The following is a 26,138-nucleotide window of genomic DNA, read 5'->3' on the forward strand; positions in this document are numbered from 1 at the left end:
GGGGGCAATTACTTTTTCACACAGGGCCATGTAGGTTTGGATTTTTTTCTCCCTAAATAATAAAAACCATCATTTAAAAACTGCATTTTGTGTTTACTTGTGTTATATTTGACTAATGGTTAAATGTGTTTGATGATCAGAAACATTTTGTGTGACAAACATGCAAAAGAATAAGAAATCAGGAAGGGGGCAAATAGTTTTTCACACCACTGTATTAAATGCATTACTATTTAAAATCACCTATGTTAAAAGGATTTGTGCTAATCATAATGTGATATTTTTATTGAAATATCACTTTGGAACCCAAACTCATTCCCAGCCCTCAGGAAAAACTTTGCACTCCACACAGGCTAAAAAACCCAGCAAGGGGTTAGTTGCTTTAGTCTTTGTGATAACCGTTAAGAGAAATTTATTTTGCAAACTGCATTATGATTAGTATGGATGAAACATTATAAATTAGTTAATTTGAAATATTTTCCTTTTTGTTTTTTTCAACACCAAGTTATGAACGATGTCTAAGATCACTGAATCTGGTTTCACATTACTACTTTAAAAAGCACCATCAACTATGAGGCAGGAAGCGTCTCTATAAGCTGTTAACTGGGATGTGCTGAAGATGTGCATTGGTACTGTGATATATGGCCGGCAGTGTATCCCGGCCAATACCCCCACGCCACTAGGTGGAGTCCTCCCTGCAACCTGGAGGTGCCCTGAATTCCCACAGGGCATCATGGATATTGGAGTTTTCCTTCACAGCCCTGCTGGATACCATGGGGGCTGCCAGGGGACGCTGCAGGGAGAAACAAGGATTTATATTTTAATGATAGTCCAGAAGAACTATATCGTCACGAAGACGGAAGAAATAAAGTACCTATGGACTGAAGAAAGAAGAGTTTTGATCTGACCCGGAAGTGCTAGGAAGGCATGTGGACTGAGGGGCAGAAGCATTTCCGGGTCAAGGACTTTAAAAGGACTGTGGGAGATCCCAGCAGTGAGCTGAGTTGGGAGGAAGGGTGACTGAGCTGCTGGGAGGTGTGGAGGATTGTGATTGCCAGTAAGTCTGTGGAACTAGCAACAGGTATCACACCTACCCCTCGTGTTCAGCTACCCAATATAGGAGGTTGTTATTCAATACAATGTGAGGACCCTGTGGCATAGGATGCTGAGTGCAATGGCCGTTTTCTAGAACAACTGCATTCTTTACAAACTTAAGAGAGTCATCATTCCATTGCTCCCTTTTAAAAGAAGCCAATGTCTGCCTGAATTGGAAGTGCAGCTGATAAAGAGGGCTGGAGGCAACCTCAATGCGCGTGGTTTCCTCCCATACTGCCGTGGCCCCTGGATTTGATATATCGGCGCACGACAGCCCTGGAATCTCCATGTCATCAGTAGAGGCCATAATCCACTCCTCTTCCAGCTGTAAACACAGCGTGGAGTCAGCCAAGGACACTGTCTCAGCGTTCATTACTAGGCCCAACGGTTGTTTAGTGAGGTGGAGTGTTATGCTGCTTTTACTGTTTGACCAGTCTCTCCTGAGTATCACTGGGGATGGAAGGTCTTCCATTTTGTACTGCACCGTTGCAGCTGACAAAGCACACGGTGGATTTATACTGACGGACATCCCCGTGTACACAGGTTATACTGGTCTTCAAATTATGCCATTGTTGCAGCAACATTAAGTGGCGAGCAGCAATTGAAATGTTACTGTCCATTTGATCCCATTTAATAAAACCTCCCCAGTATGTACAAAAGCCAGAGGGTTAGCGAGAGCACAACACCTTGCATTCTCCATGCCTCCACAGACCCCTTGCTCACCACAAAACGACGGCCATTGCTGGCTAGAAGGTCCACGGGTTTGCTCCATGGGGTGGCAACAGGGCGCTAAGGTAAGGACACAAGATCGTCTGGGTTCACAGGGGTTCCTTTCTGATTCCCCCAGGTAGGTCTCCACCTTTACGGTTTGTATGATCTTGATTAACGACATCATATTCTTCATAAGCCGACCCCAGGCACGCTGGGTGAGGTCAGTGGGGAGGGCTTTGATCAGTAGCACACACACTACTTGTTCAACTATTTGTCAAGTGTTATTTCTTTCAGGTTGTAGCCAACACCCGACTTTAGTCTATAATTTCATGGCTTGGGGAGCCACTGGCAGTTGGGGATCAAACTCCCACTGCATCACTCTCCTTGCCTGCCAACCTGGGGCACTCCCACATTTACCAAGGTTGTTTACCTTTGTGGGGCTTTTGGAGTGGACCGTTCACCCAGGAGCCCATAATCAGTCCCGCATGTGTACCTTTCTGACCCTGGCCCTATTCTGCATGCCCTTCGTCCACATACCCAAGGCTTTTTAACAGACCCTTGGGTCAAAGCGCGCCTCAGGTTCCCCCCACCAACACCAACCGACCTCACCATGGGAGCTCGGGAATGATACTCTCCCACCTGTTTCTGGTTGTTCGGACGGTGTGTCCAGGTTCCTCTAAGGGTTCTCTTCTGCTTCTTTAAGGAGACCATCCTGCTGACTACGCCAGTGAGAAACAAACAGCTAAATACACAACAAAGGTTTGGAGCAGCCACCCATATAGTTTCCCTGGCTGCAAAAGGCTTTAAAGAAGCATAAAATGTGTGCAGATTAGAGTCCAAAACAGAACTGTTTAAGTATGGAGAATGAGGGTTTTTTATAGGTGGTTCAGACAGGAAGTGGCATCTTTGGGGCCGGGACAGGAGGTAACGTCCTCGTGGCTGAGACAAGAAGGATTTATCGTGTTTGTTCTGCGGAGAGAAAAGAGATTGGTTTAGTGCACTCCACCGCCCCCTGGCCTGGTGAGGAATTGGCATTTCCTGGTCCCTTTGGTTGACTCCCAAGCTCATGTTTATGACACAGAAATGTTTTTTTCTTCAGGTTAGCCTATTAAACAAAACAGTGCTCTTTGTTGTTAATGTCAACAAGTTTAATAAATACATTTTTTGTATTCTAGAGTGGATATTAAACTCCTTGGAAATCATCTGAAAATACTAGTATAGACAGAAACATTTTGAAACAAAAATGGTAACTACAAATGTATTTGTGTTAGTATAGACTTCAGATTGTTGTCTTTGTTGAGTACTGTGCAAAAATAATAAGTCTGTGAATCTTTCAGGAGCATCAGCTTCTTCATGATTTAAACGATAAATTAACACACACTTCATATCTGAATGGAATCAGTATGTCATTTATTCAGGATAGATTTAAACCTGTCATTAGTCAAGATAGAGATTAGATGGAGGTGATCCCAACACATGCATTTATTACCACAGCACACATTTAGCAACTAGCTTATAGTTACAATTGAAACTACCTGACAATGCAAAATACTGAAATAAAAGTAACATATCACACTGCCTTAAAAAATGTAGTGGTTTAATGCAACATCGAAGATGTAACTGATTGTGACTGTGACTGATACTTCAGCATCAAACATTCTGCAGGCTTCGCTTAATTCACATTCTAAGACCTAGTTCACATTATCTGCACAGCTGTCAGCATTGTCCACCCTTACATGGCTACCTGCCTGCTGCCACCACCCTACTCTATATGAATCCTTTGTATATTCTTCTTACTTGGTTGCTCTAGAAAAAAAAGCATTTGCTCTTACAATTGACTTAAATATTGTCACTATCCATACTGAACAGCTCCAGATGTGATGTGACATCCAGCTACAGTCTGATCAACAGTGCATTTATTTGTCAGGTACTACGTATGTATACAGCACCCAACAGTTTTTATGTGTTCTGCACTTACCGATAATATGGTAATGGCTACCTTGAGCATCTGCTAAGAGGTGTGATGTGATAAATGTGCAATGAAACCCTGTGATGGACTGGCACCCCATTAGGGGCGTTTTCTACCTTGCAGATAAGCCCCTTTCAACCCTAAATTGAATTAGGTGGGTTTGAAATGTATTATGTGGGTTAAAGACAATTAAAGAAAATTTAAGAAACCTTAGGGACACAAATGGAGAAATCATAGAAAAGGAGAAGTGAATGAACTGAACATCAACCCCACCTCGTGCCGCTCAATTCCAAGGGCAAGTAAGCTTCACCCCCGTGCCTCATAGGAGCAATGACAACGCCGATGAAGACCTCGGCGGGTTTCAGCTATGCAGGCGGGGGTTCAAGGCTAGAACACCTCCATCGGCACAGACGAGCATCCCAATCCAGAACCTGTTCGACCCTCTCCGCGTCCCCAGTTTGCCTTCAACCCCGGGTGATGTAATCATGGTAGGTGATTCGATTGTACGAAATCTCAATATCACATGCCCTAATCAAAAATCTTTTGTTTCTTGTTTTTCTGGTACTCGAGTCCGAGATGTGATGAGACGGGCGCGACCATCTACGAGAAGCACAAGAGGGCAGTTGGATCCATTATTTTACACGCCGGCGTAAACGACATAAGGCACCGACAGTCGGAGGTTCTCAAGGCTGACTTCGCAGCACTAGTTAAAGACACGAAGGAGAGGACCCCATCGACAAAAATTTTCATCTCGGGTCCACTACCTCTAGTCAGACGATCAAATGAATACTACAGTCGTCTGCTGGGTTTAAACAACTGGCTGAGAGGCTTCTGCGAGACTCAAGACATCGGGTTTATTGACAACTGGGATCTTTTTGGGAAAGGCCGCGCTTCTTCAAGCGGGATGGACTGCATCCGAATAGATTTGGCGCCCGGGTCCTCTCCGAAAACATCGCTAAGGTAATTCGTCTATCTTGACTGTCTATTTCTACTTTAAACCCCTTCCGTAATGCTACTGCTTTGATAGGACATAATGGCTTAACACAGTCTTCCGTTAAAGTGCACAACATTAATAATCTAATAACCAATCTTAATGCACGTAAAAAATCTAGGCAGTGCGGCATAAACACCAATAATTTAATTGCAATTACTACTTTAGATCAACAATGCATTAAAACTATAAAAACAGATTGTAGATTACATAAAAAATACACACAGAGCGGCGTTAACAAAAATAACTTAGTTTTGTTCCAAATACCAATAACGCATAAATTCAGCTCTGCCCTCGAAACATTAAATATGGCACTATTAAATGTTAGAGCTTTAACTAACAAGACATTTTTTATAAACGATCTTATTAGTTATAGAAACATTGATTTTATTGCACTGTGAAATGTGGCTTAACTCAGACGGTGCGGCTGTTTTAATCGAATCTGCACCTCCGGATTACAGTTTTACTCGTGCAGACCACCAGGGAAAAAGGGGCGGCTTGGCAAACGTTTACTCGAGCGATTAAAATGTAAAGATGTTAGTTTTGGTAAATTTAAGTCCTTTGAGTATCTGCCGTTGTTATTCATGGAGATTCTCACGTTCTAGTATTATCCGTGTATAGACCTCCTAAATATAACGCGTCTTTCTTTGAGGAATTCTCTGACTTAATGTCAATTTTAATTACGAACTATGACACACTCTTAATAGTCGGCGACTTTAACTTTCATATCGACAATCAGTGTGACAAAAGTAAAAGAATTCATGAACCTCCTGGACTCTTTTGATTTGAGACAGCTCGTTAATCAACCTACACATAAAGCAGGTCATACGTTAGACTTAGTGATTACTAAAGGACTAAAGTTGATATAAAGCAGGTCATTGATATTGGTCTATCAGACCATTTCCTTCTACTATTTAATATAGAAATAATGATAGAAAACATCCATGAGAAGCATATTGTTAAAAACGCTTCTTTGACTCATCAGCAGCTTTAAAACTTACAAACATTCTAAGCAATCAGTCCGTTTATAGTGCCAACTATAATAGCGAGGATAATGTAAATAGTAAAGTGGAAAACTTTAATTCTAAAGTAAGGACTGCTGTTGACATAGTTGCACCTGAAAAGACAGTTAAAAAATCTTCTAGCATTGTTATTCCATTGAAGACCCAAAGAGTGTCTGATTTAAAAGAACATGTCGTAGAGCTGAGCGTAAATGGAGGAAAACTAAACTAACTATCCATTATGAGATATTGAAGGTTAAAATAACAGAATACAATAACACTGTCCGTCTTGAGAGGCTGCTATTTCTCTAAGATTATAAATAACAATGCTAGTAATCCCAGAGTCTTATTTTCTACAATTGATCGTCTGTTAAACCCAGGTAACACAAAGGAATGCCCCAGAATACTTCCAGTGAAACCTGTGAGAACATTGCTGTATTTTTCAATCAAAAAATTAATGATATTAGAGATAACATAGTATATCTCCCCAACACTGCAGAACCTCCAAAGCCCCAGTACTCCATTATAAACAAATTAAATGCTTTCACCAGGATAGATTTACCTGAATTACATAGTATAATCTCTCAACTGAAACCCTCCACCTGCGTCCTTGACCCAATACCAACAAGGTTTTTCAAAGAAATATCAGGCGTGCTAATTGACAATATTCTGACATAGTAAATTCGTCATTAGATACGGGGGTCTTCCCAGACTGTCTTAAGACTGCTGTAGTTAAACCCCTGCTCAAGAAAAATAATCTTGACCCCTCTGCTTTGAAAATTTTAGACCCATCTCTAACCTGCCCTTCTTAAGTAAAATTCTAGAGAAGGCAGTCATTATGCAGTTAAATGACCACCTCAATAAACATGCTATTCTTGATAAATTTCAGTCAGGTTTCAGAACAAATCACAGCACAGAAACTGCACTCGTTAAAGTAGTAAATGACTTGCGGTAAATGCAGACAGAGGCCATTTATCTGTTCTCATCCTCTTAGATCTGAGTGGTGCATTTGACACCATTGATCACAATATTCTTAGAAATCGCCTTAGTCAATGGGTGGGCCTCTCTGGCAGTGTCTTAAATTGGTTTGAATCCTACCTGGCAGGAGAAAATTCTTTGTGAGTTGTGGTAATCAAATCTCAAAGACACATGATATCCGATATGGTGTTCCACAAGGCTCTATCCTGGGTCCGCTGCTCTTCTCAATCTACATGCTTCCGTTAGGTCAGATTATCTCAGGTTACAAGTTACCACAGCTATGCTGATGACACGCAGCTGTACTTATCAATAGCACCTGATGACTCCGACTCTTTGATTCACTAACACAATGTCTTACTGGTATTTCTGAATGGATGAATAGTAATTTTCTCAAACTAAATAAAGAAAACTGAAATTTTAGTAATTGGCAATAATGGATTCAATGAGGTTATCAGAAATAAACTTGATGCATTAGGATTAAAAGTTAAGACGGAAGTAAAAACTTAGGGGTAACTGTTGACTGTAATCTGAATTTTAAATCACATATTCATCAGACCACTAGGACAGCATTTTTCACTTAAGAAACATAGCAAAAGTTAGACCTCTTATATCATTGAAAGATGCTGAGAAATTAATTCACGCTTTTGTTTTCAGTAGACTAGATTACTGTAACGCACTCCTCTCAGGACTACCCAAAAAAGACATAAATCATTTGCAACGAGTGCAGAATGCAGCTGCTAGAATCCTAACTAGGAAAAGAAAATCCGAACACATTTCTCCAGTTTTGATGTCACTACACTGGTTACCTGTGTCATTCAGGATTGACTTTAAAATACTGCTTATGGTTTATAAAGCCTTAAATAATCTCGCTCCATCTTATATATCGGAATGTCTGACACCTTATATTCCAAATCGTAACCTTAGATCCTCAAATGAGTGTCTCCTTAGAATTCCAAAAGCTAAACTTAAAAGAAGTGGTGAGGCGGCCTTCTGCTGTTATGCACCTAAAATCTGGAATAGCCTGCCAATAGGAATTCGCCAGGCTAATACAGTAGAGCACTTTAAAACACTGCTGAAAACACATTACTTTAACATGGCCTTTTATAACTTCACTTTAACTTAATCCTGATACTCTGTATGTTCAATTCTTCATAATAACTATTCATGGTGGCTCTAAAATCCGTACTGACCCCTACTCTCTCTTCTGTTTCTTTTTCCGGTTTCTTTGTGGTGGCGGCCTGCGCCACCACCACCTACTCAAAGCATCATGATGCTCCAACATTGATGGACTGAAAGCCAGAAGTCTACGTGACCATCATCATCAAGTCCTTCCATGAGAACCCTAAATACAAAGAGGACTGTTTGATTTATGTTAGGTAGATTGCCTAGAGGGGACTGGGCGGTCTCTTGGTCTGGAATCCCTACAGATTTTATTTTTTCTCCAGCCGTCTGGAGTTTTTTTTTTTTCTGTCCACCCTGGCCATCGGACCTTACTTATTCTATGTTAATTAATGTTGACTTATTTTTATTTTTTATTGTGTCTTCTATTTTTCTATTCTTCATTTTGTAAAGCACTTTGAGCTACATTTTTTTTGTATGAAAATATGCTATATAAATAAATGTTGTTGTTGTTGAACAAATATTCACCCAAGTATTTATAAAAGAAGAAACAATGGAGTGCAGAAGTAAAGACAAACTCTGAACTCAAAGATTTTAAAATCAAAGAGTCAGATGTGCTTCAAACCCTCAATACGCTGAAGACTAATAAAACCCCTGCAACTTATCTGATCTTACCTATTGTATTGAAAGAAATTAAATATTTCATCTATACAGTAAATCCTTATTAGGCATATTTCAGCCATCACTTCAGAAATGAGAAGTACCCGAAGACTGGAATGTTGAAAATGTGACTCCAGTCTTCAAGAAGTGAGACAAAATGGATTCTGGTAATTACAGATCAATTTGTCTTACTTTAATGCTATGCAAAATTATGGTAACTTTAATAAGAAATACATTAGAAAATTACCTAAACAAAAATAATATTCTAAATAGCAGCCAGCATGGGTTTATGAGATCAAGGTCTTACCAAACCAATGTTTATGATTTATTTGATGAAACAACTGGAATAGTTATCAAAAACAAGGCATAGCACATAATTTACCTAGGCTTCCCACACCAAATATTAAGTCTGAAACTAGGAGATGTAGGCATCAGAGGTAACCTAATAAACTGGATCGCTAGTTGGTTGACTGGCAGGTGATAAAGAGTACAGATAAGAGGAGAATGCTCCACATGGAGCAAGGTTATCAGTGGAATCCCTCAGTCATCTGTCCTTGGACCATTTCTTTTTCTATTTGATTCTGTTATATTTAGTAAACTTGTCAAATTCGCAGATGATACTAAAATTGGAAGAATGGCAGGCACTGATTAAACAGCCAAAATAATTCAAAAAGACCTGGAGAACCTTAAAAACTGGGGAACAGCTGGAAGAAACAGTAATTAACATCAATTATAAATGTAAAATGGAAGAAACTGCCAAACAGGAGGCAACCTCTGTAAAGGATTTATGCAATGCATAGAAGCACATGAGCGCATGGGAGGCAGTCAACAGGCTTGGTTCAATATGATCAGCAGGAACAGGGGTTAATGGGATGCACTAACACTTTTTCTCTCTGTCTCAGACCCTCTAAAGAGAAGCCTGCTGTGATGGACAGCCGGATCCTATGCCCGGCCGGGATGCCTCTGGCGCATACGTCCCGGGGGAGCCATTATGGACATTGCAATACCTTCCCCGGGGCGCTTGGGGGCAGTCTCCCTGGCAGTGGATTCCTCCTCAATCTCCCCCGTGGCTCCATGGGACATGGAGTCCACCACAGCAGCCCGGTTGGGAGATGGGGTGGCCGCTAGGGGGTGCTGCAGAGATCCACCCACCACACTGGACGGTTTATCAGCCCCACCCGGAGGTGCAATTAAGACCAGCTGGTCAGGCACCTGGATCACTTCGGGGTGGGGTATAAAAGGGCCTGCCTCCCAGCAATCGGGGCCAGAATCGGGAGGAAGAGGACGAGGTTGCCTGGGAGGAGTGGTGGAGCAGGAAAGTGTTGGTTTGGTGGTAACTGTGTGTTTTGTGCTTGGACTGTGTTTAGGTTGTGTGGCACGGGGAAGGCGTGTCACACAGCTGAAGAAAATAAAGGAGCCTTTGAGTGTGAACATGTGCCTCTGCGTATTCTGTGCCGGGTCGGGCGCTATATAGCGCCTTGTTTACACTGCCTAACTCCGCCCTAACTTCCAGAGTCATCCCTACCAGTGACTTCACTCCTGGTTCTGGCCCCTTGGACACACCCCTTCCTCTTCAGCAGCTATAAAAACAGCCATTTTTCCCTCACTCTTTAGTCCTGTTTTGGACACAGTCCAAAGTGATAACTCAGATCCATTGAGACTCCCTATATATTTTTTCATCTGTGGAGTTCAAATATACAGCGTGGAACCCCAAAATTGTTTTTTACCTCTTTTGTCTTTCTTATTCTATATATTGTAAGAAAACAAAGGGAACAAGATAATGGGTTTGGGCAATCCACCACATATAATGTTAGTTTAGGTGCAAGGCAAATATTCGTTGAGTTAGGAACAAGAGTAACCTCTTCGAACCAAGTCATATATCAGACTGCAGACCAGGGGGTTCATCGGGATTATATAGTGGAGAGAGAGGAAGAGGTGGGTCATCAAGGGGAAGTGACGTCATTGTAGGAGCCCCTGCAAGGAATGAGAGAAGGCATTAGTGCACATAATCAGTCCCATGCTGCGCTTCAACAATAACTAGACCCTGCTGCTGACTCCCATGTGCGAATGTGTGACAATACGTACATGTACTGTATTTTATTAGCATTACAACAATTATGTTAAATAATTTAAAATATATCTATTGTTAAAGGAATCTATTAAGAGATATATAGAAAGAATCAGTGCTCTGTTAGCATAGCAGTAAAACATGACATGAGTAGGACATCTATCTATCTATCTATCTATCTATCTATCTATCTATCTATCTATCTATCTATCTATCTATCTATCTATCTATCTATCTCACAAAAAGGGATTAAATGCTAACATAGTTTTCTTTAACCATAAATCTAAGCACTCAAAAAAGTCACCCTAGCCACATACCTGTGCCAACATTTGACTTAAAACAATGCTGATTAAGTTACTGCTGATATTTTGAAGTTGTAGTAAAAACATTATTTAATGAGTTTTTCTACCCCCTTTTATGTTTATATACATTAAAAACTACAAGATAGGTCATACAGCAATTTTGTCTATGAAATAACACTTGCATAATATACATTTTTTGTTCACATAAACAGGATTTGTAATTGGGCTCAGGTGAAAAGTCAAATCTGTACAACATTTTTTTTTTGAGATAAGATCTCCTGATGCCCATCACCTAAACTATATTTATGTTATGTGGTCAGCATTTCAGAAGGAAGCTGGGACGAAACCCCATTAACATAAGTGAGACCTTGTTGTCTTTAACAGACATAATACAAATGACAATCATAGGCATTTAAAAAACATTTAAATATTTGCAATTCCCTTCTTTCCTACACACAGTAAAAAACTGAACTTGATCATGAACAGATTTTTGCACAATACCAAAAGAACACTTCAAAAACTATGTACGCAAACACATATTTTTTATGCAAGCTGATTGTTTTTTGCATTTCTAATCAGTTTTTGGTGTACGTGCACAGCCTAAACAGCTGCAAAATGTTTGGGACTATGTGTAATGACTACTACTGTCAGTCAGACTGTCATTACCCAACCCGCTATATCCTATCACAGGGTCACGGGGGACTGCTGGAGTCAATCCCATTCAACACAGGGTGCAAGGCAGGAACAAACCCCGAGCAGTGTGCCAGCCCACCACAGGGCACACGCACCAAGCACAATTTAGAATCACCAATGGACCTAACCTGTATGTCTTTGGACCGTGAGAGGAAACCAGAGCACCCAGAGGAAACCCATGCAGACACGGGGAGAACATGCAAACTCCATGCAGGGAGGACCCGGGAAGCAAACCCAGGTCTCCTAACTGCAAAGCAGCAGCACTACCACTGCCCTGACTACTACTGTATATAGTAATATTTTAATAAAATATTTTAATAAAATATATTTTTACTTTTTAACTTTCAATACAGCACCCCTAAGAACTGTTTCATTTTGGTTATTTTTATTGTTTCATCTCATTATCTGACATTGCATTTCCTTGTGATGATCATGGCAGAATCAGGTGAAGAAAGTAAGCCCATACGTTCCTGTCCACAGCTCCAGATTCCAGCTTCTTCTGGGGAATTCCCAAAACTGCAAGATATAGCCATTCCAGCATGTCCTGGGCCTGCCACAGAGTATCTGTCCAGTTGGACATTCCCAGAGCAGCTCTATGGTCAATCTACTGTTCAATGGCCAGGATGGAATCCATATTATTACTCCTGCATTTGTATTGTATCCTCTATATACTGTATATCCTCTGTATTTATTGCATATTGTTAAATGTTATTAGCTTTGCCTCATTAATGGTTTACTATATCATCTACTCATCCATGTTGTTAGGAATGTGTGGTTGATTTATTTTTGTCTCTTTCTCTAAGAAGAGTAAATTATCATTACAATTTATTACTGACTTTCATTGTTATGCCATAACATCATTTTCAGAAACATGTTAATATTTGATTACTGATGTTTTAAAATTAGTTATGATATATTATTGATATTTATTTATTACATTTAGATTTACATTTAAAAAAATGTTACCTGAGACAATCAAACTATCTTGTCAAACACTCTGCATGCATATTAACTATCCAAGATATTCAAAAATATATTTAAAAGAGCACTTCCTATTGCCACAATGTAAATACTGTACATGGCAGAGAAAACGCCAACATTTAATAAATGCTACACATAAAAAAAGAAAAAGCTCCAATTTAGGGTTTCTTTCAACAAGAGGAACAAGAGAATCACAATGGGGTATTAATCCATCACAGGTTCCACTTTCACACAAACCCACAGTCACACTCACACACACACGCAGTGGCTTTACAAAACAGCCTAAAATGGGATGTGGGAGGAAAACTTCAGTATGTTGATGAAAAACCTACAGTAAGAACATGAAATCCAACATGCCTAAGCTGTGAGGTGACGATAACCAGTGCAACAATATGCCACCCTTAAAATAATATATTTGTTCTAAAATAAATATTTTATCACAAAAAAACAGAAAAACATTTATTGCAGATATGAAATGTACCTAATGTACAATAAATAGAAGATTTTAATATTGTTGCTATTGATTACTGATCATATCAATACTAATAACAATAAAAGATCCTGTTTTGCTTTACTTACTATATAAATTAAAAAATGAAAAATATTGCCAGCTTTCTATTACCTCAATGAAAATAGCCCACTTAACACTATTATATATGTAAAAATACTACTGTACACAAGGATCAAAATGCAGATGCACAGGGGTTAGCATTGCTAACTAAATTTGATTCCTGGTGTAGTACAAACTGGGCGTTACCCATTCTGATAGGCTTTAGCTGTCACAACAGGCCCGTTAAGAAAGCTGATTTCACAGGGATGCAGGTATCCAGCTGCGTTTTCCCCCACTTGCATTCCAAACTAAGTAACTAAACTCATTCTTGTATCTTGATATTCATGGTCTTCATCTGCTAACAAAGGTGTAAATCAGAGTAGAACTGACATTTGTCTAGAGGCCACTCTGCAGAATTCTTGAGCCGGAAGATGTTAAATTTACTCAAGAAAGAACACAAGAATTGCAAATCAATGCATTACAGATATAATGGACAGAAGAACTCACCTATGAGGACCCACTTGTTATGAAACTGGAAGTAACTTTTATCTAATCAGGATAAGTTATGCATTCCCTTAAAACTAGTGACACTCATGCCATCTGAGATATGTCTCTGGATGCTCTCACTGAACTCCCTGCGGATTCTCTTGAGACACGTTTCTGGGATACTCTCAAGAAGGGGGAGATCTGCAAAAAGGACCTTCTGAAACCTATCTGGAACTAACAGCTGATGAGTTGTTCTCTATTTGGGGACCTAAGGACTGACAGCCTCTTTCTCTTTGTGGATCAGAAATTGATAATTTCTCTCCCATGCCAAATGGTGAGCCAGTGAGCTGAAAAGGCGTAGAAGCAGACATTACTTCAAAAAGTAAACTTCAGAATCTAAACTACTTTGCCAGAAAGAGCAATGCTTTTTTCTTTGAAATTGCAGATGACACACCAAAGAGCCTTACTGAAGAAAGCACTGCACACCATTAAGAAAGGATCATGTAGCTAATAGAAAGAGTGCACTCCTACTCAAGAAAAAATCTTCCCTGTGAACCCGGACTGAAAAAAAGTAGCACCTCCACACAACATGGGATATGACCTTTAAAAGACTTGGTATTGTAAAACTGTTTATATGTTTAAATAAATTAGGCCTTTAAATGCTAATTTTGTCTGTCTAGCCTCCTCTGTGACCTGTCTTATTATAATCCTTTTGTTTATCAATAAATTGTATGATTTTGTTTCTTAAAACAAGTGTGTTTCAGTTACCTTTTGTCAGATACGCGCGATTAGGGGGCAATCAACAGGCCCGACAGAGTGAAAAAGAACAAAAGATGGATATGTAGTATGAAGTATTAAGGCCTTTTTCCCTTCTTCACCAGAAAAACGGAGGATTACAGAACACACCTTTCAGAAATTCATCAACATTACGCTCATCCCGACTCCTATAGAAGACTTCACTTCCAGATCTCCTTCAACTGGTGACTCTTCCATTCTGCACTACTGACTTTACTTCCGGTTCCTTTACGATGACCTAAATTCCAGCTCCAGATTATGACGTCATCTCTGTCGCTGTCTCTCAACGTCATCCCTATTTCCTCTGTCACCTTTACTTCCTGCCACTAACACATAAAAGCCCACTGAAGATTGTTTTGGTTGTCACTTGTATGATTTTTACATCGTTGACCATAGTATCAGTCACAATTGACTGCCTCGACCCACCAACATTATACACAGATTTCACTAAACCCTTAATTTGTTTCTTTGTCCATTTCTTTCTTCAAACTTGATATACGTAAGTCTATAAGATGGAAACAAACTGCTACGAAAGAGAAAGGAAAGGGAAAGAAAATAGAAGCCTTGCTGAATTATTTAATTCATTGCCAGTATTGCAGAAGGCAAGACTGATAAATAATTAACCAAGTTAAAATTAATATCTCCATTTTCAACATTTATTGGCATCCCTCTGGGTCGGCATGATAAATTCCACTTATTACTACACTACATTTATTGGTGTCCTTAGGGGTGGGGGTTGATTATTAATTATCAATTCTTATACTGGCCACCTTCAGTTTGTTGTCTGTCTCATCTCCTCCTGTGCTTTCTCCAGGTACTTTGATCTTATCTCACAACCCAGAAAAGTGTGTATGTGTGGTTCATACTGGTCTAGATGTTGCCATTTTACGTGACAACTCCTTTGATCATAGGTAATAAAATTAGTGCATAACTTACAGTTGCATACACTAGAATTCTATATTGAGCATGGTGATCACATTCTCATCTGCAGCTCCAGTTATCTGACACAAGACTGAACATTAGACTCAACAAAAAAAAAAATATATATATACATATATATTTAGAGACGTAACATGATATATGTACAGTAAGTGCCATATCTGAAAACCACTAGCCTCACAAAGACAAAGACAATTTAAAAAATGCCAAAGGGGAAAGATAAAAATATCATTTTATAGCTGCAAGGGATACCAATTTAGAGACACATTTGCTGTGTTTATAAATACATTATTGAGAATGAACAATAGAACTACATACTAAAAAAAGACAACAAAAACATACAAAATACAAAAAAAAAAGTTTGTGGCTAGCAGTGATGTCAAACTCATAAAACAAAGAAGGTTATTTTGCTCAACAGCATTAAGTTATCATTACTTTGATCAGAGTACATTAAACAATGATTTCAGTGGGAAGAAAATAAAACTCTTGTGAAAAAGAGATTCTAATGCTTAAGTGTTCTTTTTGCTGTTCTCTCTTTAAAACTGTATCATATGTACAACATATGAAAACTTTCTGTTTTTCTTCAAATTCATCACATTGTTACAATTTGACTTCCAGTCCCAGAAAAAGTCATTGACCTGCTGCTGGAACATAATATCAGTCATTTTGGCAAGTTGTAAATTAAATTAGACTGGTGGAATTCATTTTTATTAATATCCTACTTCATGTTCCAGGCTATGAGATGTTAGACATGTTTGCTGACATCCTGCGACAAAAAGTAAAACCATTAGCTTTTCATTGTCAGCTTTTCATTATTTAACAAAGGGCTTTATTTTTTGGACATGAATCACTAGTTTATTGGTAACATGCACATCTAATACACTCAGAATAGGTTCATAAAAACTTAACAGTTTCAAGAAATGGAATATTATAGTGTCACAAAAAGACTCCAGACAGTTAAAAAGGTTTGGGGCAGCCACCCATATATTACGATCCTGGCTGCAAAAGGTTGAAAATTGATTGTGTTGTTTACAAGACTGAGTCCAAATCAAAACTGAATACTTCGAGGTAAGATGGCCGTTTTAAAGGCTGGTGGAGGAAATTATGTCATCTATGCCAGAGCCAGAAGTGACATCATCAGAGGTGCCGTAGCTGGAAGTGATGTCATCAGAGGTGCCAGGACCTGGCGGGATTTCCCGGGAATGGTCTGTAAGGAACTGAGAGAGACAGTCAGCACACTCTGCAACCCCCTTGTTTGATGTAGCATTACACTTACTCAAGCCCTTTAGCTGTCTCCTAATCGCACGTGTGTGAAAATAGTTAAAACTGTCCAGTATAACTGGCTTTTAGTTAGCAATTTCAGTCCACAATTACTTGTGGAGATGAAAATTTGTACTTAAAGTTGAACTTTACTGTCAGGCAATGTAGTTGCTAAGAATTTCTCTTGGCATTACATCCACACATATCCATCCATCCATTATCCATTATCCAACCCATTATATCCTAACTATAGGGTCACAGGGGTCTGCTGGAGCTAATCCCAGCCAACACAGGGCACAAGGCAGGAAACAAGCCCTGGGCAGGATGCCAGCCCACCACAGGGCACGCACACACACACTCATCCACACACCAAGCACACACTAGGGACAATTCAGAATCACCAATGCACCTAACCTGCATATCTTTGGACTGTGGGAGGAAACCCACGCAGACACGGGGAGAACATGCAAACTCCACGCAGGGAGGACTCAGGACACGAACCAGGGTCTCCTTACTGCGAGGCAGCAGCGTTACCCACTGCGCCGCTGTGCTGCCCCATCCACACATGTAATAAAGTAAATTGAATTCACAGCACAATATTCAATAAATTATATCATCAAAACATTATATGCTGTAGTAGTTAGTAATAATACAAAAGCTACATAAAATATTCACCCCCTTGGACGTTTTCACATTTTAAAGCTATACAACATTGAATCTCAGTGGATTTATTTGGATTTTGTGCCACTTTTCAACAGAAAAACTCTTTAATGTCAAAGTGAAAACAGATCTGTATAAAATGGTCTGAGAGAGGTGCTCTGGACTGACATTTGCCTAGCTTCAAGGTCTGATGTCTGTTTTGTAGAAAATAAGATATCTGGAGTGATGAGAAACAGTTCAGGTTACTACTATGAATTCCGAAATGGGGAATCTTTGGAATAATTGTGTTAAATGTTGAGCTAAAATTCACAAATAGGATGCTGCCATGAGTACCTGGAGAGTCTAAATGCTGCAAGGTGTTGTGGACAGCCATGTTTACTGCATCCACAACTGACTTGTTAGCAATGTAAACAAAGTGTAGTTGTTCAAGGATAGAAAATGTGACAGATCGGAGAAACTGAGGAATTAGATGATGAAATGTCTTCATTAGTACAGAAGCCAGTGCCACTAGCCCATAATCATTTAGACAGGAAAAGTTGTGAATTCTTTGAAACAGGAAGGGACTTTGCTTTGAGGCAAAGATTCCGTGAAATGACTGTAAATACAGGTGCTAATCAGTGCTGTCTTGCTGTGAAGAGATAAATGTCTGGTCTAAAAGCTTTACAACATTTCTGCATCCAGAAGAATAAACAGTCTTGATGCTTAGAAATGCAAGGGAGGAGAAGGAGTTGGACTGTGAGAAAAATATATCTGATGGTTCTGTGTCCTGAGTGGTAAAAGGGAACTTCTTGAGCTTGCAACAGAAATTGTTCATCTGATCAGGTAGCAAGTAAATAGTGTGTGCAGGGAAAGGGGGTGAGGGCTGCTTGAATTTGCAACCAGTAATCACTTGTAAAGCATTCCAGACTGAAGAGCATTTATTGGTGGAGATATTCTGCTCCTTAGCTGCCTTGTCTAGCTGATATTTGTCTCTTTTCTAAACAATCATACATCCGCTATTATCATTTACTGTCCCATTTTCAAGTTCATGAAATCAAACTGAATTAAATGTGGCTAAAAAACCCGATACCATCAAATCTTAGAACATCCCTGCTGGCCTGGGAAAGAAAATTAAGAGTGGCAAATAAAGAACACGTCTTCTTTCAGGATGAACAGACTTTTAGTGTGAGTAGAGCTTTCACTATGAATGTTAACCACAATGTATACATTCCAAGAGTGCCTATAGTTTTCAATCCAATACCCAATAGGGCAGCAAATAAGTTTAGATTTTGTTGTTCTGCTGAAAGCCAGATGTAAGTATCTCATTACATGTCAAAGTTATCTTACATATTTGAGTTGGTGGTAAATCCAGTTTCTTGCATCATCTCACCTGTGGTGTCTCTTCAGGTTTCTTCTTGTCATTCTTGTGCTAATGTGTCAGTGGCTCCCTGATTACCTAATGGTCATTGCTGGATGAAAAGAAAAATCTGGTAGTCTGGTCTGGAAGTACTTTTGGGAACTCCAAAATGCAATTTGATTTTATTTCTGAGAAATTTGGTGATTATGATTAATAAGCAGCACAGAGCCCAGGGTTCACATCCTGGATGATCCTTACATAGTCATGTTGTACCCATGTCTGTAAGTATTTCCTGTAGGTTTTCTGACTTTTTCCCACAGTCCAAAGACATGCAGGTTAGTTGAATTGGTGATGCTTTGTGTGTGTGTCTGTGTGTTCACCATGCGGTAGACTGACATGCTGTCCAGGGATTTTTCCTGCCTTGTGCCCTATACTTGTCATCAAAAGTTATCAAAAAAGGGGATTTTTAACTTGTGGCATGGGGCTCAGACAATTAAGCACCCAAATGAAAAACCACATCATTGACAGAAATTGTGACAGGTAGCCTCATCTTGCTAGAAATAACCTTCACTTATATCACAGTCATCCAGTTCATTCACAAATAAGTCAAAAAGAGAAGCATACCTCACTCTTTCTTACATTTATCCAGGAATACTTTAATTTCTTTGGGATTGCTTCATTATTAAGACAGTAATACTTCATAACTTGGGGCCTTGACAATTAGAATCACCCGGTAGTTAAGTGACTTGCACTCTTCAGCAGGGCGTGAATAAGTATAGTGGAAGAATATTTGATGATTTTCCATGGTGATGTTCCTTTCACTGCCTGTCACTTTTACAGGCTTTGGGCCAAACTTTCATAAACAAGAGAGGACATGTAAAGTAAAGTGATGTTTTCAAAGAGTTCTCAAACACATACATATACACATAAACATACACTAAGTTTTCAAACACGTACATATCTATGGAAATACTGACTACGAGGCGGTATAGAAAAAAATGTCATTCTTATCATCATAATTGTTGTTCAAGTTCAAGGCTTTTAATCTTCTCCAGTTCTGTTTGGACATGGCTCTTTGACTTATGTCCATGAAGGGGACCAGTACTTTTCTCAATTTCACTTCTAATATTTTATTATTTTATAAGGAAAAACAGAGTACATTAGTTTTTAACATTTATAATCATTATTTTTGAAGCCAACTTGTTGGTAATAATGTATCTGTACAACATCATTTCTATATCCATCCAGACATTTTATTTACTTTCTTAACCAACAGATGTTGATTGGGGCTGGCACCATTAGCAGGAACAAACCCAAAAAATTCACCAACACAGTATAAAACAAAACACACTCCCTCACTCCCTCCCTCCCTCCCTCCCTCACTCCCTCACTCATGCACAGTAAGCCAATTAAACTGGCCAATTAGCCTAACTTACACACATCTTTGGTTTACAGAAAGGAGTCCCTTGAGGAAGAAAGATACAGGGAGAACTTGGACACTACACTGTAACATTTGCTGCAAAAGGATTTGAATGTGGGGCTGTTGAGCTGAAAGGCAGATGTTTCAGCCGTTGCAGCATCTTTCCTCCCCTAAATGTATCATTGCATAAGTTATCAGTTCATGGCGTCAGAATTGTAGGAAAATATTATGCACTGTTTAGTCTCCTACACAGAAATACACACACATACATCCATATTTGTGTGTAAAAGCAACAGCACATTTCATTATAATAATGCAATCTTTATTTGTACAGTTATTATAATGAATGGCATGGCAGCAGACTATAGGTAAATATGGAAAAAGTTACATAATTCAATAAATCAATTTTAATGTTAATAGTATAGCAGGAACTTAAAGACAGGTTTGCCTTATCTTTTAAAAAGTTCTATTTTTCTTTCATTAGAAAGTTTGAATGTCATTACTCTTAAACAGTCATCTCACAACATTCACTTCTAATAGCGCACTTCATAATCATGGACTTCCTGGTCTTAACCTCAAACTCTGCAGACTGAAGCCAGTTTGAAATGTTAAGATAAGTTAAGGGTGAGCTGAGACTGATAGGAGTACTTCTCTCATTATGCATATTTTCATCCTTATTTTTTTACAAAGTAAGTAGAACACTATGTACAGCCATATTTATTAAAACAAATAATTACTGTGTTTCTTCATTTGATATTCCACAGTACTTACTGTAAATACTTGTATTTTATATCCTAACTTTCTTGTTATATTTTTAAGCCATGGATCCAATTGACATGACTTCAAATGTAAAAGGTATGTTACATCATTTTGTTTGTTTCCTAATTTTTTTTTTTAATAAATTATCATTACATCACAAATCAGATATTTGCTGTTTTGTAAAGACTCGCTTAATAGAAATTGTAGAGCTGTAAATTCACTTAATGGTTTTATTACTTAATGTAATCATGCTCAAATTCTGAAAGGTTTTTTCTTCGGCAGTGACAGTAGTTTAAATATGCATTGTGTGGTTCAAATCTCTCTGAATAGTTGTTTTAAAGGAGTTTAATTACATTTTTGTTTTTCTTTACTCCATTAATGCCAATATTAGCTACTTTTATGCTATTTTAATTTACTTTGTCTGATGCAGTAAATACTGTAAATTTGAAAGCATTTTCTACACTAGCTTCAAAGTCAGGCAAATTGTTTCCTATTATGGACAATTAACTGCTGTGAGAATAAAATTGTGTGTTAAAAAAATGATGGAAAGAAACAAGCAAGTATATAAAAAGTTCAACTTAAAAAACTAAGTGCTATATTTTAAGCAGTTCATAAGTATACAATAAATCAGCCTTTTGGTGAAGATCTTGATACTTCAAATTTATCAGTTCATTGAATAGATTTTTAAAATTTGCTTTATCAGTTTCATTTATTGAATTAAGTTTTCTGTCAACAAAAATGACTGTTTATAGCAACAGATTACACACTTTCAAATTGAATCACACTGTTAATCTCCACATTCATTCAAATGTGTGCCTTTTTTGACTTTTTAACATTTCTGCTTCATATAGCATTCCTGTTCTCCCAGCTCACGCACCTTTGTCTTAGTTTTGGCTTCTCACTGTCTGCTTCATTTAGCTACATACACAGAGCTTCATTGCTGGCCAGGCACTGTGACACCTGTTCCATGAGAAGGTGAATATCCTCCTGCACTGCTCAGTTATGTTGTACACCTTCACTGATCTCCACACCTTTTCTATATCAAGGAACAAAACTAGTATGTTATGGCAATTTACAGTAGGAAGAAACTAGAGTATCAAAGGGAAAGTTTGTCAAAATAGGGACACACTTTACATATTGGAGTTGTAATGTGGCAGTACTAACCACATTGCCACTATTTTGCATTACATTATATTATATCACTTTTAAATATAATATCACAAACAAAAAATAGCTTTACATATTTATTTTTCTTTTTTCTTTAGACTTCTCATACTTTATTGCTTCCCCTGTGAGCTTAATTTCATACAACTGAAGCTAATAGAGTATCTAACCTATGGCTGCATTATTTGGAAAAACACAGACATTGTTTAATAAAAAAAAACATTAAAAGCATTTAAAATGTCAAAATATTTAAAAGATAAGATATATTTAGAGGTAATCATTTAGAAATTTGTTTTAAATCAAATCTTTAATATGAATTAGAATGTAGAGCATATATTTGGATTGAGTTTAATAAATCTACAAATACAATGTCCACTTGGTATGTTATTGTTCTACTTTCCACTATAAAAGTTATTAATATACTGTAAAAATATAATCACTATGAATACTGCAAGTATTTTAACATTGACATCAACATCAAACTAGCATTTATGACAATCAATTACCCAGTTTCCTCCTGTGGAGAAATCTATCTATCTATCTATCTATCTATCTATCTATCTATCTATCTATCTATCTATCTATGACAGCAAGAGTCTATTTAAAATCACGAACCTACTGGCATTTCACAAATCTGTTCCCATCTATTTAGTTATCTATGAAGCTTGATATCGATCTAAATAAATAATTGTTCTTTATGTTCTTTGTGTGGATGTTTCTTTGGGGAACCAAAAAAGGTGCAAATTAATACACTTTTCTAGCAAATTAATATACCTTTCTAGTATTAATTTGTTTCTATAAACAGTGATGTGTAATGGCTAAGAAATTATCTATAAATATGAAAAAAACATCATTTTCTCATGTAACAACTATGTTGCTTTTCTGTTGCAGGAAATGCATCTTGTGAGCTGCAGAAACCTGAAATGGAGATTATGCCCAATGTTATTGAAATGATGAGCCGTGAACACACAATCAGCTGCTCAGCTCCCCAGTGTGTCTCTGGTGTTAGGTGCCGCTTCTTCAGGGAAGCTGAATCAGAGCCGTTCAGATCAGTGAGCTCAGACAGCAACCAGTGTGACTTCACTGCAAGTGGAGGAGAGCTGCTGGGAGATATGGATCCAAAAAGTCTAGGTTATCTGCATTTCAGTTGTGATTCTAAAAATATTATCAACAGTGAAACCTCTGGGAGAAGTGACAGCTTTGAAGTAATAGTAAAGGAGCTTGGTACGTATTAACTCAACTTTAAGTATTGCTTGGCTAAACTTTTAATTTCAGTTCATTTACCTGTACATCACCTGTAAAAGTGATCCACTGAATTACCTAATTAATGAATTAATGCTGCATCACCTAACAAGTAGCGCATGTTCCTCCTTTCATGTGAGCACATTCTTTTCTTTTAAAGTCTGCCTATCTGTTGTTCAGTGATGACCTATAGTGGGGTCTTCCACAATATTTCTCTCCTTTTTTTATACTTTTCCTGGAACACTCCTTGACTTGGCTGATGTCATTTAAAACAATATACTTATTACATACATCCCAAAGAATTTAATAATACTGAAGTATTTCATATAGTCCACACTTTGGGATTTGTCTGGTAAGAAAGTGTTTCACGTCCTGATTGTTTTCTCTATTTATAAAGTAAGGGAGATCTGAACAGTTTGAGCTTTTTCCAGAGGACTGAACAATGTCATGTGGTGTTTACAGAGTTCAATGCAAAAAGATAAATTGTTAAACCATCCTAGGCTCTGCTGCTTCCTTTTTCACCCAACAGAAGTCTTAAACCACAGGAGACCTGAATCTTTAGCAGGGAAATGTAATATACAAGAAGCATAGCACAAATATTTCTTCCCTTTTATACTCTTCTGCCTTACTCTTCTTTGACTTGGCTAAGGAGTCACCAACTCCTAGTACTTCTTGGCAGCCACATGAGTTGCTGGACAAATGACTGAAACTTCACCTTTCATGTGTATAGGTGTTAGGAAGCTGTCATGTACCTCTGAATATGAAAGAAGAGAATCTCGTACACCAGTGGCTCTATTTGTCCTTAACCATGCAGACTCCTTTTTTATATGTCCAGCCAGACCCCAGTAATAGTCTCTACCCAAAGAAGGAGTTTGTATTATTCCTTCTTAGATCAATATCTTAATCTTATTAAAAACTACAATGAAAATGAGAAATAAATACTTTGTGGACGTTTTAGGCTCTGTTGCCCCTTTGAACCCTCTAGACAGACGTCCCAGACACACATGTAAAAACACCAAGAAAATTGTATTAATTTTTCCTTCAATAATAGTGCCCCAAAGCACAACACTCTCCACTATTCTCAATAATAAACAATAATAATAACAATGATCCAATACTCCACTCCCAGCAGCTCCGTCACACACCCTACCAACTCCGACTCAATCTGCTGGGGCTTTCCAGAGTCCTTTTAAAGACCATGACCCGGAAGTATTTCTTCTCTGGGTCAATACCACATCTTCTTTCGTCAAATGCCCCAGAAGTACTGCAGGCTTCCGTCCTTGTGACCCTGAAGTACTTCCGGGGTGGCATAATCATAAAAATCCCCGGGTTCTTGGTGAGCTCCCCCTGGCGGCACCCATGGCACCCAACACGGCTGAAGAGACGGACTCCATTTTCCATGCTGCCCTGCGGGAACCCGAGGAACCATTTCCATCCAGGGGAGCTGCCATCTAGCGTCCCGGGGAATGTAATGCCCTGAAATGACTGCTTTCTTCTGTAGAGGGACGTCCCGGCCAGACTGAAATGCTAGCTGTCCATCACAGTACACCTGAGTTTTTCCAGCTCCCACACAAATTAAAGTCCCCTTCCTGATCAGATGGAGGCACGCTCAGGCTTTCAAAAACCCCGCATCCAGCTGTGAGCAGACAGGCTTCTTCTGTGCCTGCGTATTTGGGTTGCGCACGGCCTTTTGGGACTTGGAGTTCCGGAGATTAGCTTCAATTTATTGGCGGATTGATCGATCACTCCCCGAAACACCTTACCTTTATTTATGCCGTGCAAAGCTTTGTCCGCCTTCCCGTGGTGCTTCTGGGGCTGGTCTCGTGTCCGTGGCTGTCCGACGTCATGCAGAAATCTTTCTTGCTCTTATTCCGCTTGGACATTGTCCAACCGTCTTCGGGATGACTTGCCATTTTTATTACGACCTCTGGGTGCACGCCATCTATGAGGTATGAGCAGGGGACAAAATGGGTTGTTTTAAAAATGTTTTCTATCCCTCCCCCGGCCTATACCTTGTCGGTGAAATCAGCACCCGGAAAAATGTCTTCCCACCCAACGGTGGTGTCGCTCCATTGCTCCTCATGGTCACAGGGGATGTCGTGCACCGGACTTGCCTCAGCACAGACGGTCGGTTTCATCGACTTCTTCTTTCCCATGACGATTTGTCGAAAACGGGTTTGGCGGTTGCGTTTGTCGCTGTCTGGGGTTCTGTCCACTTTCAAAAAAAAGTTTCCTGACCAAAAGACGGCCAGAATCCTGGTGACTACGCCAATTGTGGACGTTTTAGGCTCTGTTGCCCCATTGAGCCCGCCAGACAGATGTCCCAGGCACATGTGTAAAAACACCAAGAAGATTTTATTAATATTTTCTTCAATAATAGTGCCCCAAAGCACCGCACTCTCCACAATTCTCAATAATAAACAATAATAACAATAATAATGATCCAATCCTCCACTCCTAGCAGCTCCGTCACACATCCTCCCAACTCCGGCTCAATCTGCTGGGGCTTTCCAAACTTCTCTCAAAGTCCATGGCCCAGAAGTATTTCTTCTCCAGGTTAATACCATACCATACCATACTTTCATCTAGTGTGGTGTATGGCCGGCCGTTTATCCCTGCCAATACCCCCAAGCCACCAGGTGGAGTTCTCCTTGCAGTATGGAGGTCCCCTGAAGACCAGCAGGGCAACATGGACATTGCAGTTTTTATACGCAGCCCTGCTGGATGCCATGCGGGCCGCTAGGGGACGCTGCAGGGGGGAATAACGGTTATTTACCCTACGCCCCGGAAGTACGTCCGAGTCACATGGACAAAGGAAATGACGTGCTTCCGGGGTGATCAAAAAGGACTTTTTACCTGACCCGGAATTGATAAAAGATCACATGGACTGGGGATTGGGAACACTTCCGGGTCAAGGAATATAAAAGGATTGTGGGAGCTCCCAGACGGCGAGCTGAGCTGG

At 39.2% G+C, this 26,138-nt stretch overlaps 2 protein-coding genes across 5 annotated transcripts in view; both read left to right on the forward strand.

Moving 5' to 3' along the window:
* LOC120539518 overlaps nucleotides 1-26,138 on the forward strand; it is a 580,969-nt gene that overhangs the window by 378,109 nt on the left and 176,722 nt on the right. The gene's annotated exons all lie outside the window — the stretch shown is intronic.
* LOC120539517 overlaps nucleotides 20,642-26,138 on the forward strand; it is an 85,699-nt gene continuing 80,202 nt past the window's right edge. For both annotated transcript variants that reach the window (XM_039769649.1, XM_039769650.1), the window contains exons 1-3: nucleotides 20,642-20,700; nucleotides 20,831-20,866; nucleotides 22,826-23,158. In XM_039769649.1, coding sequence (XP_039625583.1) covers nucleotides 20,670-20,700; nucleotides 20,831-20,866; nucleotides 22,826-23,158 — 400 coding nt within the window. In that variant the 5' untranslated portion in view covers nucleotides 20,642-20,669. The remainder of the gene's footprint in view (nucleotides 20,701-20,830; nucleotides 20,867-22,825; nucleotides 23,159-26,138) is intronic.

This window comes from Polypterus senegalus, chromosome 11, assembly GCF_016835505.1.
Source record: "Polypterus senegalus isolate Bchr_013 chromosome 11, ASM1683550v1, whole genome shotgun sequence".
Classification (NCBI taxonomy): Eukaryota; Metazoa; Chordata; class Cladistia; order Polypteriformes; family Polypteridae; genus Polypterus; species Polypterus senegalus.